Source organism: Melospiza melodia, chromosome Z (assembly GCF_035770615.1).
Source record: "Melospiza melodia melodia isolate bMelMel2 chromosome Z, bMelMel2.pri, whole genome shotgun sequence".
NCBI classification, from domain to species: domain Eukaryota; kingdom Metazoa; phylum Chordata; class Aves; order Passeriformes; family Passerellidae; genus Melospiza; species Melospiza melodia.
In genome coordinates this window covers 43,792,767-43,811,743 of record NC_086226.1, presented here as the reverse complement: position 1 = coordinate 43,811,743, position 18,977 = coordinate 43,792,767, and the positions used below count along the sequence as shown (strand labels likewise).

At 38.7% G+C, this 18,977-nt stretch overlaps 1 protein-coding gene across 5 annotated transcripts in view; it reads right to left on the bottom strand.

The window, feature by feature from the left end:
- DOCK8 (dedicator of cytokinesis 8) overlaps positions 1–18,977 on the bottom strand; it is an 88,117-nt gene that overhangs the window by 54,924 nt on the left and 14,216 nt on the right. For 2 of the 5 annotated variants that reach the window (XM_063180017.1, XM_063180020.1), the window contains exons 2-11: positions 15,635–15,737; positions 11,386–11,561; positions 8,311–8,382; positions 4,883–5,006; positions 3,933–4,148; positions 3,450–3,535; positions 2,457–2,523; positions 2,054–2,203; positions 1,360–1,440; positions 377–536 (exon numbers count right to left, since the gene is read on the bottom strand). In XM_063180017.1, the coding sequence (XP_063036087.1) occupies positions 377–536; positions 1,360–1,440; positions 2,054–2,203; positions 2,457–2,523; positions 3,450–3,535; positions 3,933–4,148; positions 4,883–5,006; positions 8,311–8,382; positions 11,386–11,561; positions 15,635–15,737 (1,235 nt within the window). Of the gene's footprint in view, positions 1–376; positions 537–1,359; positions 1,441–2,053; positions 2,204–2,456; positions 2,524–3,449; positions 3,536–3,932; positions 4,149–4,882; positions 5,007–8,310; positions 8,383–11,385; positions 11,562–14,323; positions 14,423–15,634; positions 15,738–18,977 lie in introns of those variants that run through there. The other 3 variants (XM_063180018.1, XM_063180022.1, XM_063180021.1) reach the window with 3 other exon arrangements.

The window sequence follows — 18,977 nt, the reverse complement described above, 5'->3', positions numbered from 1 at the left end:
AATTTTTAGTTCATGGGTTACAAAGCTTATTGAACAATGGTCCTGCCTACCAAACTGATACGTTTGGTATCTTGATTGCTCAGTATTGCTAGCTAACTCCATAGGCAAAGGAAATTTTACTTCTACAAAGCCAGTGTTCAATGAAAAGTGGGTCTAAACCATGAAAGAATATTTAGCAGACATAAAAATAAATATACAGAGACAACATGGTGAGCACAATTAATTTGTAAGTGTCTATAGGAGTGCAAAGGAAAGCTGTCAAGACATGAGTTTGAATCTGTGATTCACTTTTGATGCCAGAGTGAGTAACATTGTTTCCTATACCCAGTCCCACGGCAGAGCCATTTTGCCTTACTTAAAAAAGTTAGACAAGTACCATTTAAACCTTCAGCTTCTTGCATTTCTCGTTCAAATGTTGAAAAGTTGAAATAACTAGCTAGGCTTATGGGAATCCAGGCAAATGGCATTCTGTATTTCCCCAACCTCTGACAAAAGGATTCCGCTTGTGCTTTCAGTTTTTCAATCTTTTCTTTTGTCTGAAACAAAGAAAATATTGGCTGTTTCAAAAGCAATCAGTTATTCCAATGCTACCATACACAAAAATCTAAGTTAGATACCCACGGTTCAGTAAATAATTTGCATTGGTATCTCATATTTTCTTGCTACATCACAGACAGAACTGTAGCTGTTTTGATTTGCACATTCACTTCAATTCCTTTTTAATGAGTTCATTTGTATTATAGAAATGTAAAAAGCCAAATCAATGGCTTTCCACAATAATATTCAAATTCAGAATGAACAATCACCATGAAATGTTAGCAGGTTCTACTTCTTTCATCAGATACAGAAAAAAAATTCTATTGAAAGCCATATTCTAAACGTGAGACATGTGGAAGCCTGGCAAACACTGTCAGTGCGTTCCAGGGACGTAAATGACCATGAATTCCTTGAACAGAACTCACATTATCTATGGACGACAGCACTGAATGGGAGAGCTGCACACTAAAACAAGCCATCTGCCCATCCAAACCAACAGCATGTCTCTGAGGTACAAATATTTCTGCTAATTCTACATTTCAGTCATTTCTTTTGCTCACCCCCATCTGCTTCATGACTCAAGACTGTGTCAATATTGATTTCCAAAGGGGTCAGTAACAATAATGCACCTGGTCTTCTCCTGATTTCTTTCTGTCAGCCACACACATCAAACTTCTTGCACCATGGATGACTAACCAGCTTTTCCTCCAGTGTTTTTGCTATTTCATCCTATTTCAAAGAGCCTGTTGTTTTTGTTTGTTTGGTTGGCTGGTTTTAGCATGCATTTTTTGATTTAAATATTCTTTACAGTTATTTATTTACCTTGCCAGCATCACTTTCTTTAAGAACCATGTAGGGTTCTGCACAATCTCCAATTTCTCCTTGCTGAAGCACTTTTTCTATCTACAAAAAGCAATACAATCAGATGATTAAAGAAAAAAAATGTCATCCAAATAGTAACGTTGTTTCTCTAGCAATTTGAAAGAGTTCGCCTAATATATAACTGTATATAATTTCTTAAAACTGTCTTTATGGAGTAACTGATGCTAAACCTTCTAGTTTTCCATCTGTTAGAAAGCAGAAAATATATATGTGACAACACAGACAATCACTTACTACCGCATTTTCACTGAAATAAGGATAATTAACACATTCCAAATGAAGTGGTTCAGGCTAACTCAGAATTAAGCAAATAAAATTATGCAAAGTTCACTAAACCAATGCCAAAAAACCTCCACAGAATGTGAATAAAATTTTTGGAACTGCCTTATTTCACTATATTTTTGATTTCCCTTATGCAGAGATAGGAAATTCTACGTACTTAGTAGAACTGGCACATGGGATAATAATATAACTTTGTAGCTTGAAATGAGATATACCACTGGACACCTGCTCACACAGTAGTATTAAAAACTGTCATAATTCATCTCATCTAGACAAAAGCCATGTTTGTCAGTTCCATGAGCTCAGACAACAGGAATAGGCAGAATGGTATCAAAGTAGTACTCTAACATACCTTTATTACCAGATATATATCTGGTGAGGGATAAGTGACAGAAAATATTGCTGATCTTGCCTGAGTAGACAAGTCAATGCAGGGTGTATGAGAACGCAAGAATCCTCTTAATGAATCAGAATTGAGGTCACAATGAAAATTTTCTGAGATCTTGAAAAGAAAAAAGGGGTTAAAATATGTTGTAAAGCAAAAATGCCTAAAACTTTATTTTAAAACAAGTCAAAAGTTGTAACTACAACTATAAAATAAGCAATTGCAAGCATGTGACTTACTAAATAGCAAGAATCCTGGATCAGACTGCGTGTGTAAAAAAGTAGCACGTTTTGTGTTAATTTTTCCTAGGTTACTACTCTGAAGATAAAAACCCAGGCCAAGTGAACAAAAATATTATATATACATTTACCTTTTTTCTTTCCTTTATGTCATAGAGAGCTATGCACGCAAACAAAGGTTCTATCTCTATATCAAACCTGTTAGGGAAAGACACACAAGACACTGATTGACACTGCAGTCATATGGCGGTGCATAATAAAAAAGAGCATGCTTTTTTTTTTCCCTGTTTATTAAGTTGTGCTGGCTTTAGCTGGGGGAGAATTGATTTTCTTCAGAGTTAGGCTAGGGTTCTGGATTTGTGCTGAACACAGGGTTAATAATATAAAGATGTTTCTGCTGTTACTGAGCAGGGCTTGCCGAAAACTAAGGCCTTTTCTGCTTTTGGTACTCCTCCAGCTGGAGAGGAGACTAGGGTGTGTGGGAGACTGGGAGAAGACAAAGGTAGGACAGGTGACCCCAAATAACCAAAGGGATATTCCAGATCATGTGGCACCATGCCCAGAATACAAATAGGGGGTAAAAGGAGCAAGGGGGGGAAATCTGGACTGATGGTGTTTGTCTTCCCAAGTAATATTACATGTGGACTTGCCCTCCTGGAGATGGATGAACACCTGCCTGCCATTGGGAACCTGTGAGTTAATTCCTTGTTTTCCTTTGCTTGTCTTTGTGCCACTTGCTTTCCCTATTAAAATGTCTGTGTCTCAAACCATGAGTTCTCTAGATTTACTGTTCTGATGATGGAGGAATGAGGAATGAGCGAGTGGTTGTGTGGGGCTTGGATGGTGGTTGGGGTTAAGCCACAACGGAAGTCCAGGACAGCAATCACCATTTTTTTTTTTTTTTTTAAGTACATAATCTGGGTTCACTCCCAACACTTTTTCATCCTGGCATGTTAAAGACTTCTGCAAAGATGGATATAGAAAAAATTCTCTGCTACACTAAGAAAGAACACTTGAGCAGTGAATGCTGTTGTAGGGGACAGCTTCGGTGGTGCAACAAGGTGTGCGCTGCACACTGTTGTGAACTCAGAAATAGTGAGCAGTGCTTGTGAAGGTTTACTTACTTCAGAGTGTGGAGCTTCAGCAAAATCCTGTTGCCCAGATGTTCCTTTGGGCGATCTGGCACTGGTCGTATCTCCACTACATCTTCCTATCATTAAACAGTCATACTCAATTAAAACAACTGTAAATTTACACACTTGCATAAAACACTTACATGACAGTAGCTAAGCCACTGCTACAGACTAGCATCTTCCCCCCTCAGTGGGCAGTTAATGTCCCCAGAGATAAAAGGAAACAGATTTATTATTTCTGAATATTTGCATCCCTGACCACTAAATGGCATTTACACCAAATATTTACAGCTGTGGACCCCAAGTACAAGCTGCTATGAAAGCCGACACCCTGACATAGCCGTATCACCATCATATAGCTTGGGCCACTCTGAGAGCAGTGTAGTGTTTATCTGCTGTGGTGCGGCTTTAACCTCGGGCACGCTGGGACAGCCAGCTGGGAGAGAGGAGCAGGGCAGCCGGGCTCCGGCTCACCTCATCCACGGCGGGGTAGAGGGCGAGGAGCTCGGCGTGCCTGTTGGTGCGGCGCGCCTCCTCGTTCAGCCGCTCGAACTCCTCGGCGCTGGCGTGCCGCAGCAGGTGCTCCAGCCGCGGGTCCGGCTGCAGGCTGCGCAGCTCGGGGTCCGAGCAGGCCGCGCTCGTCCTCGAGGCCTCCTCCGGGACAGCAGGAACGTGCTGGGGTCCCACCTGCTGGAAAACAGGAAAATGGCAAGGTGTGGCTTGGGCATCAGGGTGTCACAGAATGGCTCTTGGTGAGCTGGCAGAGGGGATTTTAATGCCTCCTCTGCCATGAAGCCTAATGGCCAGCATGGTGCTCTGCTTGATGCCATCACAGATCACAGAATCACAGAATATGCTGAGTTGGAAGGGATCCACTAGGATCAGAGTCCAGCTCCTGGCCATGCACAGGACCATCCCCAAGAATCACACCATGTGCCTGAGACCATTGACCAAACGCTTCTTGAACTCTGTCAGGCTTGGTGCTGTGGCCGCTTCCCTGGGGAGCTGTTCCAGTGCTCAGTTACTCTCTGAGTGAAGAACCTTTTCCTGATATCCAGCCTAAACCTCCCCTGGCACAACTTCAGGCCATTCCTGTGTGTCCTGTCACTGGTCACCACAGAGTGATCAGTACCTGCCCCTCTTCCCCTTGCAAGGAAAAGGTGAACTGCAATGAGGTGTCCCCTCAGTGTCCTCTTCTTCAGGCTGAACAGACCAAACGACCTCAGACCCTTTTCATACGGCTCCACAACAAGGCCCTTCACCGGCTTTGTGTCCATCCTTTGGATGCTCTCCCATAGCTTTCTGTCTCTCTTATTCGGCAGTGACCAAAAGTGTACACAACACTCAGGAGGAGGTTACACCACATGCTTCTTTTGAGTGAAGCTGCTGTATTTGATTACTTTTCCAAAGTGAAGAAAATGTACCTGAAAAGTTGCATCGCCAGAATCCAATGTTTCTGATTCAAATGTTTGTTTCTGAAGCGTTTTGTGAAAATCTTTTCGGGATCCCTTGTTTTTCAGGCTACAAGTATCTGAATTCCCTTGATTTCTTTTATGGAGAAGCCCAAGAAGGTCAGGATAACATGAGGAGGTGTTAAGGGAAAATAAAACAGAAAAGACAAATTAAAAATTATTTAAAAACTGAAAAGATTGTTCTGCATAAAGCAGTGTAGCACAGTTTTTATGTAAAACCTGACAACTTTCACAACTTTAACATGTTTTTATGTACCATTGTGACTCTATAATGTATATTAAGAACAGTTTAAAAGGAAAAAAAGATAATTCAGATAATTTTTCTACAGAGTATAGGTCTGAGACAGCAGGAAAACCTGACCTAGGTACAAAATCTGGTCTGATCTCCTCATCAGACATGGTGATTATTTCAGTGACCTTAAGAACACGGATCAGGATCACTTATCTCTTGGCTGGCCTCTTCAATTATATACATCAAATCTTTTGCTGCTCTTATCCTGGACCTAACTAGTATCCCAAGCTATTTCCATGCAACAATCTACAGCTTCTAGAAAAACGCCTGGTTTTGAAGAGGGCTATTTCTGTGCGCCAATGTAACCCTTCAGGTTGGCAGCCTTGAAAAATTCTTCTCAAATTTCAAGTTACTTTTTTTTGAGGCAGCTTGAAAAAAAACCAGCAGGTACCCTGAAAAAAAGGTGTTAGATGCATCCAGAGCTCTGTTTCTTTCACTTTAGTATGCAATTTGCTAAATCCTGTGATGGTCTTTTATGTAATCAATCTCCTTATTTACAACATCCTGCTTCATTCATTTTCCTTTCTGTGATACTTCCAAAGAAATGACTGAGCATCTGAATACTTTCATAAAGAAGACACAATAAGCAATTATTGATCAGGGAGACACCTTTTTATTACATTTTGGGAGTAACTGAATTATATGCTCTGATGTGTTTTAATTTTAATTGTTTGCATTTTAATCGTTTGCCAGTTCACTGCAATGAAAACTGGTCATAAAAAGACAATCCCAGCTCTCCTTGGATATGACCTTGTTTTCGAACCACTGTAATTATCCAGAATGGAAGGCAGAAATTCTGCATGACTTTAAGATGTGTAAGAATCTTGTTGTATAGATTTTTTTTTCACTGCCTCTGGTGGCAAACAAATGATTAATGGAGGAAATTTATGTACCTGAGTTCACATTTTCCCTGTGGTGTGAAAACTACCCTAAAGATGCCTTTCCCCGTAACTACTCCCGGAATATTTATTTATACCACTTATTTATTTTGAAAAGCATTATAGCAATTAAAGCTCACCAAGTGGCAAACCATGGTTTTAATACACATGTCAATTTAATGGGCACACACTGAATTAAGAAAATGAGATGAGGAAAAAACCCAAAGGACAACTGAAAGGAGAAATAGGCACAGGAACAAGCTACCCATTCAGCCTCCTGCAAGGCCACATGGACTCCAGCTGTGCTCAGCTTTTCTGCCACATACCTCTCTACCCTGGGGCCTGAGAATAACCTCTGCTCATGCCACCCACTGCAGACTCCTCAATCTCCTGTTCTGAACCTTCGCATTCATGACTGGATCAAAGTCACACACTTGTCTCACCCATAGCTCACCAGACAATGTATTTAGCAACCTCTTCTATAACATCTCTCAAGTAGGCAGCTACAGTTTTTCCAGCCTTCCTCAAAACAATGGAAACAATTACTTTTTTCTCATTTTTCTCTTGACATCTTTTCTTCTGCTCACACTTTTTTTAAAAGAAAAAAAAAACTGTCCAAGCATAACATGAGATTCCCAATATCAGTCTATCACTGGATTATGTGACACTGCAGCATATTTGGTAGTGGTTTGTTCTTTGCAATTTTTAATAATTTGCTTGCATTGTTAGCCAAATCTACCAAAGCTCAGCTCTCTGGCAGAGTCCACCATCATGTTTACCACAGAGTCAACTGCTCAATAAAGATTTTGAATGCAAATTTACCTCACCCGAATCAATGAAACAGTAAAACACTCAGCAAAACTTTCCACATATGTATGTTTCTATGGCTCCATTCACACTTCTACCAGCACACAGAAATGCAAAAATAGCCATGTTCTATTTTTCACTTCACCTACTTTACTGCTTACTCCCTTCTCCTGTGCTCAAACAAAGCTGCACACTGGCTCTTTACAGCATACAGAACAGCACTGTGTGAAAGAGCTAGTGCCTCTGCTCTGAGTGGTGAGGGAGGAGAGCCAACAAAACCCACTAGCCTACTTTTAGTGACTCACTGCAGAGCAGTTCTGAGAATTCAATCAGTTTCATCAGCACCCCTGGAGGAAGTCTCTTAATAAGCCCCAGCAGCTGCACCACTGAGGAGCACAAGCTGCACAGTTAAACTGTGCAAATTCCTCTGCAATCACCACTGTAAACCCATAAGGCACTGGCTGTTGATGTAAATCAGAAAAACAGAGAGTAACAAGGGCGAATGAAGAGGCACAACAAAATTGCAGCAAATGGGTCAGCACTCCACCACCTGCTGCTCTTTCTGCTTTTCAAGAGCTGGGCATGAGTGCAGGAGTGGATGGAGAGGAAGTGCTATGGACAAAAGAGGGTTCCAAAAACCTCTTTCTGAAGAACAGCATGAGGTGATGGGGAAGGAGGCAAGACATCCCACAGACTCCCCTAAGAGTCTGGGAACAGACATCCTGCAACAGAGAGCACTGGCTGAGAGTCCCCTTCACATTTTACATATGAAACAGTATAGGACAGAATAAAATAAAATAAAATTAAAATAGAATGAATTAGACTAAAGGAAATGAAGCACTTATAATGACTACAAGCCCAGCTCTCTGTGTTGAATTACACTGAGCTCAAGTGCAGAAATCATTTACTGATATAAAATAGTAAATTTGGGTATAACACGGATAATCCTATGAAGACACTCAGTCACTGCTGGGAAAGGCCATAATCCTTGAGTTTTCAGACACATTTGGAAATCAAATCATATTGAATTTTCAGGGCATGAATAGGTTAAAAGCATGCAAATATAATCTTTATACCTGTTATCTTTCCTTTTAGTGGGATCAAACAGTATTAGTTTTCCTGACTAAGAGAAGTCATCACTACAGAGGGTTGATGTGAATTTCTTCCCATCAACTTCTCATCCATTTACAGCCTGAATTAAGAAGCAGATGCTACAGTATTTGGCAATGCACACCATCTCAAACAAAACAATATGGTTATTTATACTACTGAAAAGTCAGTTCTTATCTTCAATCACTGACTAAAATCATAGTAATTTAGGATTACTTGTAAGAGCAAGCATCTCCTCTCTGATAAGTAAGATGAAATGTACTTTTTATTTTATTTAGTTTTATCTTGCTTACTTTCGATTCACAATCAGCCACTCACGGATGTAAGTCTGAACACAGTCTTTGACGTGTGAGTCCAGTTCAACCCTGTGGAAAAAGCAACATATTTCAGCTCCTAAGTCATACTTTCAGGACAAACAAATTTATCTAAACATGCTAGTCAGATAAAGGCTTCTCTGTTAGTCCTCTCCTGTGTATTTATTTTACTGCTAAACTATTGTTTGGGGTTCAAAAAAAAAAAATCCTCTGTACTGCATGAATTCCCTTATGCAGGTTTTTGGTACTGTGCTGATAAACATACAAGCATACATTTAACAGAGAAGAGGTAACCACTTCCTACACTATCTATTTATAAATATAAGAGTGACATTGCTATAAAATACAGTAAAATTAAATAAATTACACAACATAACCAACCTAGTGATTTTCAAAACTTGATAACAAGTCTCAAGATATAGAAATATTTTTTAGAGGCCTCAGCTCCTGGATTCTTGCAAATACCGAGTTTTTATGTATGTGCAATTTTCTCTTCTCACAGAAACAAAGAAAATCTTAAAAAGGGACCCCCTTTAGAACTTAAAGTTTAGAACTTGAAGCTTAAAAAGCTTCTAATCAGATAGGATAATAAAACTTTAAGTTCTAAGAATACCTTATAATTTCATTTTCTCTTTTTCAAATAAGTCTCCTTTAATGAAGGGGGTTGTCAGTGCTCCTTGATAGCCTGGATACTATTTGGAACTACAGGTCTTTCAGCCAATGTCCCATGAACTTCACATCATGATGCTATGGCATAATTCCCCTGTGCCCATTCTTAAAATTTTTAATGACCTGTTCCAAAATAATTTGTAGCATTCTCCAATCCAAGTGAGTAAAAGAGTAGGTAGGATACACATTCAATACAGGAACAAGTGAAAGGTATGATGATTTTTAGCACTCTCCACATAGAACTCCTGAGAGATTTGCAGCTGGTTACCGAGGCTGGCTAACAGCTTTTTTGGGTTTGTGTGTGCACGGTGGGACAGAGCCTTGGCTGATGCCAGGCTGTCGAGTGCCCCTGCCTCTGGTGGCTCCTGCCTCTGCATCAGGTGGGAGGTGTGTTTGCTGGCAGGCAGCACATTAACCCAGTTTGGTCGGTGGTACCTGTTTCCTGCTCTCTGCACACAGAAAGATCAAAGACTGCACTGCCTGCAGGCCCATCCTTGGTTCATGCCCCTGCTGTGTTCTCGTCCCTAACACATCCTGGCACTCTTGATCAGGATTTTCTATAAAAACACCAATATCAATTATATCAATGTGAATGGCTAAGTGGCAAGCTGCTGTAAAAAAATCTGCTGAAAGCACATTTGTTGGTATTGACTATTTGAGCTTTGTCACAGACTCCTTATAGAACATGATATATAACATAATAACTTTGTGGTGCAAATCAGGCTTAAAACTGATTCTACAGCATGAGCCTGCATGGTCTTCTACTGGAAAAACAAATAAGTAACTGCTGTTTTAAACATCAGGCATGGTGGGAAGTAAGCGTGGAAATAGGTAAGAAATGGCTTTATTTTAGATGTAATTTCAAACGTTGAATAATTATTTCAATATTTTTGTCCATTTTTTAAATAAAAGGTTACTTCAAGCAAAAAATCCCATTCATTGTCTCCCACGTCGATTCTCTCTCAAATCCACAGAAAAAACAAGAATACCTTGTAAAGATTGGGACTTTTCTATAAATAACTTCAATTGAAAATCATGTGTTGTGAAAATATTAGAAGCTGTGTGATTCAAAGAGTTCTCAGGTAACCTAGCATGGCATCTCATCTCTACATCTGTCTTTATTCTCCTTCTTGAGAAAAGCACTGGGCCAAGAAGAATCTTGCTGACTGAAACCTTGCTTAGAGAGAGGATTCTCAACTAGTCTACAGCTGGCAAAAATCGCACAAGCTGTGCTTCCCTCTTAGCCTCATTGTATTTGGTGTGTCGGGCAGAAAACACTGAACAAATATTTCTGTTACATAGGGCTCTAGTTTGAACAGCTGGCTGGTAAAAATTAGAGCAGCATGTATCAACTTTTGCAGGAACAGGGAGGGATGCAGGTCTACCCTGTGAGCAAAGACAACATAAATGAAGCCAATTTGTCCCTCAGCATGGCAGTTCAGCACAGCACTGAATATAGTCTGTGCTGTTCATTTCCTGGATACGCTGTAAGGAGCCAGCCCCCATGCCAGACACACTATATAGTTAGCCATCTCTGCTGATGTAGCAGTTTGGGGCTAAATGGTGCTGACTTCATATTATCTCACCATTATTCCTTGCAAAACTCAACAGGTCTTTGGAGTTCTACCTAAAGGTACCATTTATAGTGAAACAGTCCCTGAGGTGTATTTTGTATACATTGCATAGCCTTTCTAATAACACATCAGAGAACTCCCCGATGAATTTTCTCATTCTGAAAAATGCTTTTGTTCATAGCATGCCTGTTTTTCAAACCGGCTTAAATATTTGCAGGACCATTGAGCACCAGTGTCACCACAAGCTACCTATATAAGCTGTTTAAAACAGGGTAATTATTTCTTCAATATCAGCCTAAAATCACATGTGACTTCTACACTGGAAATTAACACTTATTCCCCTTCCCAAACCTTGTGAAGTATGAACCATTTCCTCCCATTTATGCAAGACAGGTACTGAGAAAGAGATTCTTAGTGATCTGATCAATGCCACGTAACACACAGCTAGCAAAAAACCCAAAAAACTCAATACTGTTGTTGTTACATGATCAGAATAAACTTTTATCTCTGGCATTGCAGCTACAAAAATTATGTTTCATACCATCCTCCTGTCCTTCTTTACTCGTCTTCCTGTCGATGCCTACCTCACTTGCCGCTACCAAGGAAGTTGTGTAAAAACTTGCATAATTTTAAGTGTGCAGACAAGCCTAATAGAGCCAGTGGCAAAGTTCAAACATTTGAAGTTCAACTGTGTACTGGTTGGATGGGTGGCAGAGTGATGTTGGATCAACATCTTCAAAACCATTTTTAACAATTCAAAACTAAGTTTAATATTTTTGCAGCATTTTGGAGGGAGAGAAACTTTCCTTACCCATCTTCTGGCATAGAGGGTTGCAAAGTCCTGCACTCTTTGGGTGTAAAGACAACATCCAAATCATCTTCTGGAAAATCCCCAAGTTCTTGTGCTAGATCTAAGTTCGAGTTGTTCAGCTGCGTCATCAGGAAGCCTTCAAAATCTACTGGGTCTACTGCATCATAAAATGAAGGCTAATGAGAAATAAAGAAGCATTTATTTTAGCAACAGAAGGTTCTTCTTGATAGTGTAATTTTGGCTTATTTATTTGCCTATTGTAATTCCCATTCTTTATTACACATCAGAAACAAACATCTAAACTTCTAATCTAGAAACAAGGATATAAGGGAGATGAACAAAACAGCAGTGACAGGCAATGCCAATGGGCAGGAGACAGCAGACAAAACACACTAGGAATAACAAGACCAAGTCTTGGAAGTTACTCCAAGTTACAGAGCTAAGGACTGCAGTTAGTGCTGTAGTTGCTGCCATCATGAAGATGCACTCATTTGAGGCACTGTGTCTGAAAAACACTAATAGAAATGCTCTGTGCTTTCAACTGCAAACAAAATTGAGGACAATATATACTCAAAATCATAAAAAATTACTATTTTTCATCTCTGAATATTTCTGGATTCTGTATTATTGGAGTTCTTAATTTATTGTACTTTTCAAGGGTTTGTACAGTGCTTTTGCAAAAGATTACATGGAACTACTAAAGTTATTACTGCAAACCATAGATATTTCCCATTTCTACAGTGCACTGCATTGCACCTTGATAGACAGCAGTTGTATCTCATTATATTTAATTAGCCATTCTTAAACAGAAGGTCCACTCAGAAAAAAGTTAAACAACTACAAGCTGTATGACTTATGCATGCTTTTTATCTGTTTAGTGTCAAAAACAGAGGCAGAAACTAGTTTGATTTGGCACCTAGAGATGTTCTACATACAAATAAATGTAACTTCATGTATTAAAACTGAAAATTATTTTACTTGTCGTGTAACAAATAAAAATACCCTGTATGTCTTTGGGAAATGCAATATTTGTCCAGTTAAGTACAGAGACTAGAATCTTTTATCATTGATTTTCTTGACAAGTAAAAAGTAGATCTAAAAACTACAGCTTTAGAAAAATATATAGTTTATTTTCTGTGTGTTCCAGAAAGGCTGGTGACACCTCATCACTGTAAAAGTGAAGAAAATTAGTTGCAGCATTAGAATAATAGCACTGGAATAACTTATTTACTGCGAGGAAGAATTCTAGAAAAACCAGCTAATAAATCCTCCTTTCTGTAAAGGCCAAGGATTGCATTGCACTGATTAGCCCAGATATGTTTCACAAGGCTGTCTTCTGAAGCTGCCAGCAAAAAATACATCTGTGGTGCTGCTGATGCATTGTGGGGAAAAGAAGGCTTCCAATGTCCCTGGTATCAACACGCCTTTATATTCCATGTTATTCTGCCTATTGTCTCATCCAATGTGTTCTTAAGCTATCCTCCTTATACTCCAGTGTAAAAACCTGTGTGTCAAAATAAGCAAGTCTTCCCTCATTAATGCTGAGGCCTGCTCATGCAAGGCTTTCATGGAAGTCAACTGGAATTTCACCAGAGCATGAAGTGACTCCAGTGACACCATCATTGTCTCTACAACATCAGGGATTTTAGCTCAATGGGACAATGAGAAATTTCTCAATTTATGAAACACACATTGAGACTCAAAAATGGCAAAGCTCCAGTAACTTTGAACTAAAATGGCTCTGAACTTAATATGCTGCATCAGCCCCAGTAGAAAAGAAGATGTGGTAAAAACAATAATTAGTAAATGCAAGCTTTGGAACCATTTTAGTTCTGGACATATACTTGAGGAAGTTTTTCAGATTAAAAAAATCCAGAAATATCTTGCAGAAAGTTAAGCATATTTGGAAGAAATGTGCTGGAAACATCTAGGAGCTGCTAACCAGTTTAAACTTCTGAAAAAAATCACATATGTGATTTTGCTAAATACTCCTGCAAATATTTTAGTAGAGACCTTTGAACCCAACCAAGTACCACCCTCTACCTCAGGTTCCTCTTTTAAAGGGAAACTATATTGGTTTATGCATAAACACTCCTCTGCCTGTATATTTAAGGCATCGACTAAATTACCAAAAATTTCTCTGGGAAAAGTCTTTCCCTGTCTTTGCTCTTTTTAGCCAAAAAGAAAACTTAACATTTCCAGCAAGTCCATCAAATTATAAGGCAGTCAGTGGAAAAAAAATACTCTGCTGGCTTTTCGTTTAAGCACTATCTCTGGTTTGCACCCAGTGTAGTGCTGAAAATGCGAGATCAAAAGTGATGAGTAAACAGTAAACCTTATTTGCTATTTTTTTTTATTAATTACTGGCATAATATGGTTGAAGGTCATTTACTGTACTGTCAGTGGGTAAATCATAGCATGTTAATATATAGATATATAAATAGGTCTGTATAGCAATTTTTACATCTAAATAAAGAAATAATATGTAATAAATATAAATATATATAACATATATTTCGATCTTATAGAAAAAGTAATTCATAGAAGATTAAAGTAAAACACAGTTTAAAGTATATAAAGGTGCACTACATCTTTTCAGTTGCTGAAGATACAATGTTTTGCATGCAAAATAGTTTTGCCTAATTCAATCTAATTTTTAGTTAACCATTATACTTCCTTTCAGAAGTAACAATAACCTTTAATTATTAGAAATATGCGCTTTTGACTATTGTAAATTAGACAACACAAATGTAAAAAAAGGTAGTGTAAAAAGTAAATGCAGGTGGAGGGAAATGATCTCCTTAACAACTGGTGCAGCTTTTCAAAGCAAACACAGAAAATGGCTTAAATAAGAAGCCGGCACTCCTTTTTGCATATCATAAAAACGTGCAAAACGATTTTCGACAGAAAATGCCAGAAACCATTACTGCAAACATACCTTTTTTAAGGATGATGAATTAGAGGCATGTAGATTGTGACAGCACACACAAAATGGCAGCTACGGCGTAACACTTGGTAACTGAAATGCTACCAAGGTTTTTGGTAGCAGAAGCGGCTGTCTGCGTGCAGAAGAAAGGACCTGGCCTCGTCAGGCTGAGTAACCACAAGGAACAAGTTAAAGATCACAGTGCCTCAAATTGAGGAAGTGAGTAGTGGCAGGAGGCCCTCACACAGGAAGCAACCGCTTGCATCTAGATTTTCACAATCACTGGTGCACAAAGACTTCCTGCTTCTACTTATCAGATGTCACAAAAATAATCAGAAATTAAAAGGAGAGGGGCCAAAATCATAATCAGTTTCTTTTATGGTATAGTATGTTTGCAGAATACTCATCTTCCTGAAAGGCAATAAAAAGATCTGGCATTTTTTCCCTTTGTCATAAGGGCACTGTCATATGATCTGACTTCTTTAGAGGGTGATTACATATGGAAGGCTGAAGATGATTTGGAGACACACAACAGTTGACTCAATTATGTCTATGTCAATTGGGACATGCTTCAGCATTTCTCACTTAACACACACATTCTACAGCACTGAAAAACAGTCGGCGTGTTGCCCCTGCTGCTGGCTCTGGAAACTGTATTAAGTTGAGCTTTTTGAGCCTGTACTTTTCTGGGTATTTTTTGTCTTTATTCATTGATCTGTGGTGGTTTTGTCATGGATACAGTTGATTTTTCTTCATAGTAAATATTATGGGGCTATGTTTTGGATTTGTGCTGGAAACAGTGTTGATAATGAAGTTTGTTTTCATTATTGGTGAGCAATGCTTACAAGAATCCAAGGCCTTTTCTGCTCCTCATACCACCCCAGCAGCAAAGGGACGGGATGCACAAGAGGCTGGGAGAGGACACAGCCAGAACAGGTGACCACATCTGACCACAGGATATATCAGGCACACGAAATCATGTTCGGTATATAAAACTGGGGGAAGAAGGACTACCACTCAAAGCATTTACTTGAAGAAATTGTTGAATGTTTCCATCAGGGAAAGAATGTAATATACTCCAGCACTTACTAATTAACTTTGATTCATATTAATATGTAGAAGGATTGTCTATTTCAGGCTCCAAGGAACATTCTCATGTTTCTCAAAGGCATAATTTCCTCAGCTCACCAGAGAGTATTTTTAACAGTTTCAGGTAGAAACCAGTGAAATGCAAGACAACTTAAAAGATCATTTAATTTACCCTAAAACAATTAAGCAATGTACATACCAAACCTGTGTAAAGAGAATAAACACAGAACTTACCAGATTAAATGTAGAAAAGCCAGGGGTACTTAAGCTTCGTTGACAGGACTGTGCAAATCCTGGTTGAACAGTAAATTGCTTTCTTATTTCTGCAGACGAGTGCCTTTAATTAAGCAGAGAAAAATCCTTATAATTACAATTATCCCTTTACAAAATTCCAAATGCCAGCATTTAGTCGATTTGGTCTCCAGTCTTGGTGTTTAGAAATATATATTTATAATGATCTAGGCTCCTCTTGGTTTGCAGTTGATGCAAATCTCATAAAACATTTGCAGTCCTATATAACTAAGATTCTGTCACTCTTCCAACAGATTTTTATCATTATTTGGCAACCCTCACCACTGGGAAATGCTGTGCAAGAAAGAATAACCTTGGCCTGAAGTAAAGTGTGACTGCAACCTTCATAGCATTACTTGCAGATTCACATCTGCAAAGCAAAAATACATTAATAAAGTAGAGAAAGAAAAATGAACGTTACATAAGCAAATACTTTATTGATCAAGGGATACTTACACTACTAATGCAATTTGTTGTAAAAAGTCCAAGGCAAACCAAAGAGGGAATTAAAAAATCTGCTTACTGTATCAGCTAAACATTTAAGGAAAAAACTTAGTAAGTGCTAAGTAACTGATTGCTATGGAAGTAGAGAGACCTCAGAACTGAATTCTTCAGAAGTCTCAGGGTGATAATGCACACAGTCTGAAAATATGGCAGAGTAGCTTGGTGATTTTTCATGGAAAATAATCAATTAATAGTTAATATGACTTAGAATAATCAGCTTAGAATAATATGACTTAGAATAATCAGAATCAGTTTAAGAATAATCAGCCATGAAATGGTCACAAAACACCTACACTATATTTCACCATAAGGGTTCAGGACAATATTTTTAAAACAAGAAGCAGTAGAGCAGATTCCAAGTAAAAATAATAGCTTGCAGCCCACCAGGGCAGTCAAATGGGAACAAAGAAAACACAGAGGCAAGAAGGCACTCCCTTCCACATGAGACTCTTTTAACTTAAGTAAGCATTAATAGGCATCTTAGAATTAACAAATTCCACAGGACAGTTTTGCCTGCACTTTTTCTCCTTTGTGGCCTCTTGATGCCTATGACTACTGTACCTATTCTGTGACACTTACTACAGCTTTTTTGAGCATGATGAAACCCTGAATTTCACTTAATAGGTTTCTGTTCATGTAAAGCAACAGGCACCTGACAGAAGGTATTCAACGTATTGGATTAGATTTAGAAAATAGAAGTTGCATGCATGAGAGTAGTTGTTTTTAGGTCAAAAGGCCTTGACAGTATGAGTGTAATGCTGCTCCAATCTTAGGTCAGCAGCAATCACAGACAGAACAAAGCCATCATTATAGAGAAAGTGAAGAGATTCATTTGGAAGAGGGTTTCCTACTCATCAGTGGTACTCCAAAACTGAAAACCAAGACCTTTTAAAGGTTATTTAATGATTACATAAGCAAGAAGCCATGTAGGGAAAGTGACAGTCTGTGCACTTTGTAGATTATCTTTGATCTATTTTAGAAAGAAAAGATATCAACGACGGTGTATTAGGGACACACAAAGATGATACAGACACACCATCATCAGAAGGTATGAAAAGGCACTTATTTATTAGAAATCTACAGTTCTTATAGAAACAATGGTGGACCTAAGACTTGATTGGCCTTTAGGAATCTTCTCTCACACTATTGGTGAACTATGAATAGCACACTCCGAAGAACCATATCTATAAACAGCAGTTTCAGAGATAATAATTGTTTTAATCCTTTCTCTGAGCTTTCTCACAGCTCTTCACAGTTTCCCAGGAAAATCCTGGAACAGCTGTGTCTCTCCACAAAAGCTTCTTGTATATCAGGGTTATTGTTACTCAATTTCCCACTACAAATAATCTCTGATAATGAATGCATGTACAAAACTTAAATTATCCAAAATTATCATTTTACTGCAGACTAAGTCAGTTTCTACCCTATGCCAAAGTATCTGTTACTGATGGAAATAGTAGAGGTAGCAGCAGAGGCAGACTGTTACAGTCTATAGCAGAAGTTGCTGCAGTAAACAATGATATAAGACATCCCATATAGGGTTATCATGAAAATTACATCCCATATAGGGTTATCATATGCTTCAAAGAGGAAATTATATGAATTTTCAGTACAAGAGGAAGCACACATATGTATGAGGGGCCAAATTTGCTGTCTTATAAAAGCCTGGGCAAATGTAGCTAATTGAGAGCAAATATAGTTCTCAAGATCATTGTCATCAATTAGTTCCAGTGTCTCACCAATAGAAAGAACTTGCAAACTAAATCAGTCCAATGGATGACAAACCTTGTAATCTGTAATGGCAACTATCAGGTAAGAATAGTTCATTTGACTGACTTCACAGTTTTGCAGTGACTAAAAGGAGAAAGTACAGTAAGAAGAAGAGAAGACAGCAAAATTTGTTTGAACCAACTCAGAAATTATTGCCTAGAATTGCTAGGATTAGATTAAGGAGAGTCCCAATTGCTAAAAGAACCAAAAGCACAAGTTAATCAGGCCAGTGTGGAGGAAAGGTGGGTGTAACAGTCAGGGATCTGCACAAAGACACTTGAAAACTTGAGAACTAAGGTGGAAACAGAGGTACTACTAGACGGCTCTTTGATAATGCCAGAATGGCTGTTGTCTGAGACATGCCTGTTTCCTGATCAAAGATCTGCCTTGGGCACTACTGGTGGACCCTCAGGAAAATGCTATTAACAGTCATTTAGTACATGTCATGTCTTAGCTTTCATAGAGGCTGCAGTCAATCTATGCCTGGCTTACTTTTACCATCCTTGTCTGTACAGCAGGCCTGTGTGATTCTGAGGAGAGCTTTACAGTCATACTTGACAGCAACAATGGTCTATCTATGTGTTAAAAAGAAGGAAAGAAGGCAAGTTGTTAAGGATAAATGCAAAGCAGTCACTGACAAATCTGAGAAAAAGTTCTGTGGTTTCCATTCAGTTGAAGCAAGAGAACCATGAAATTGGACTTAACTTTAAAATGTGCATCACCTTAGACATGCCTGTTTATTAACAGTCTGATGATGAAGTGTATGGAGGGCAACTAGAAAATATGGACTGCAGTAAATTCTGGTCCAAAATGTTTCACAATTATTGGTATGTTATTGGCGATTATTAGGAGATGATGAACAGACAATATGGATTTATCTAAGGGCAGTCACATAAAACCAATCTTATGCTCTTCTGTGATGGTTTAACTGGCTCAGTGAGGCTCTTGATACTGTCCCTCATGATATTCCCATAAGCAGAGAGAGCAGCTGGATGGAATCATCACAGCTGTT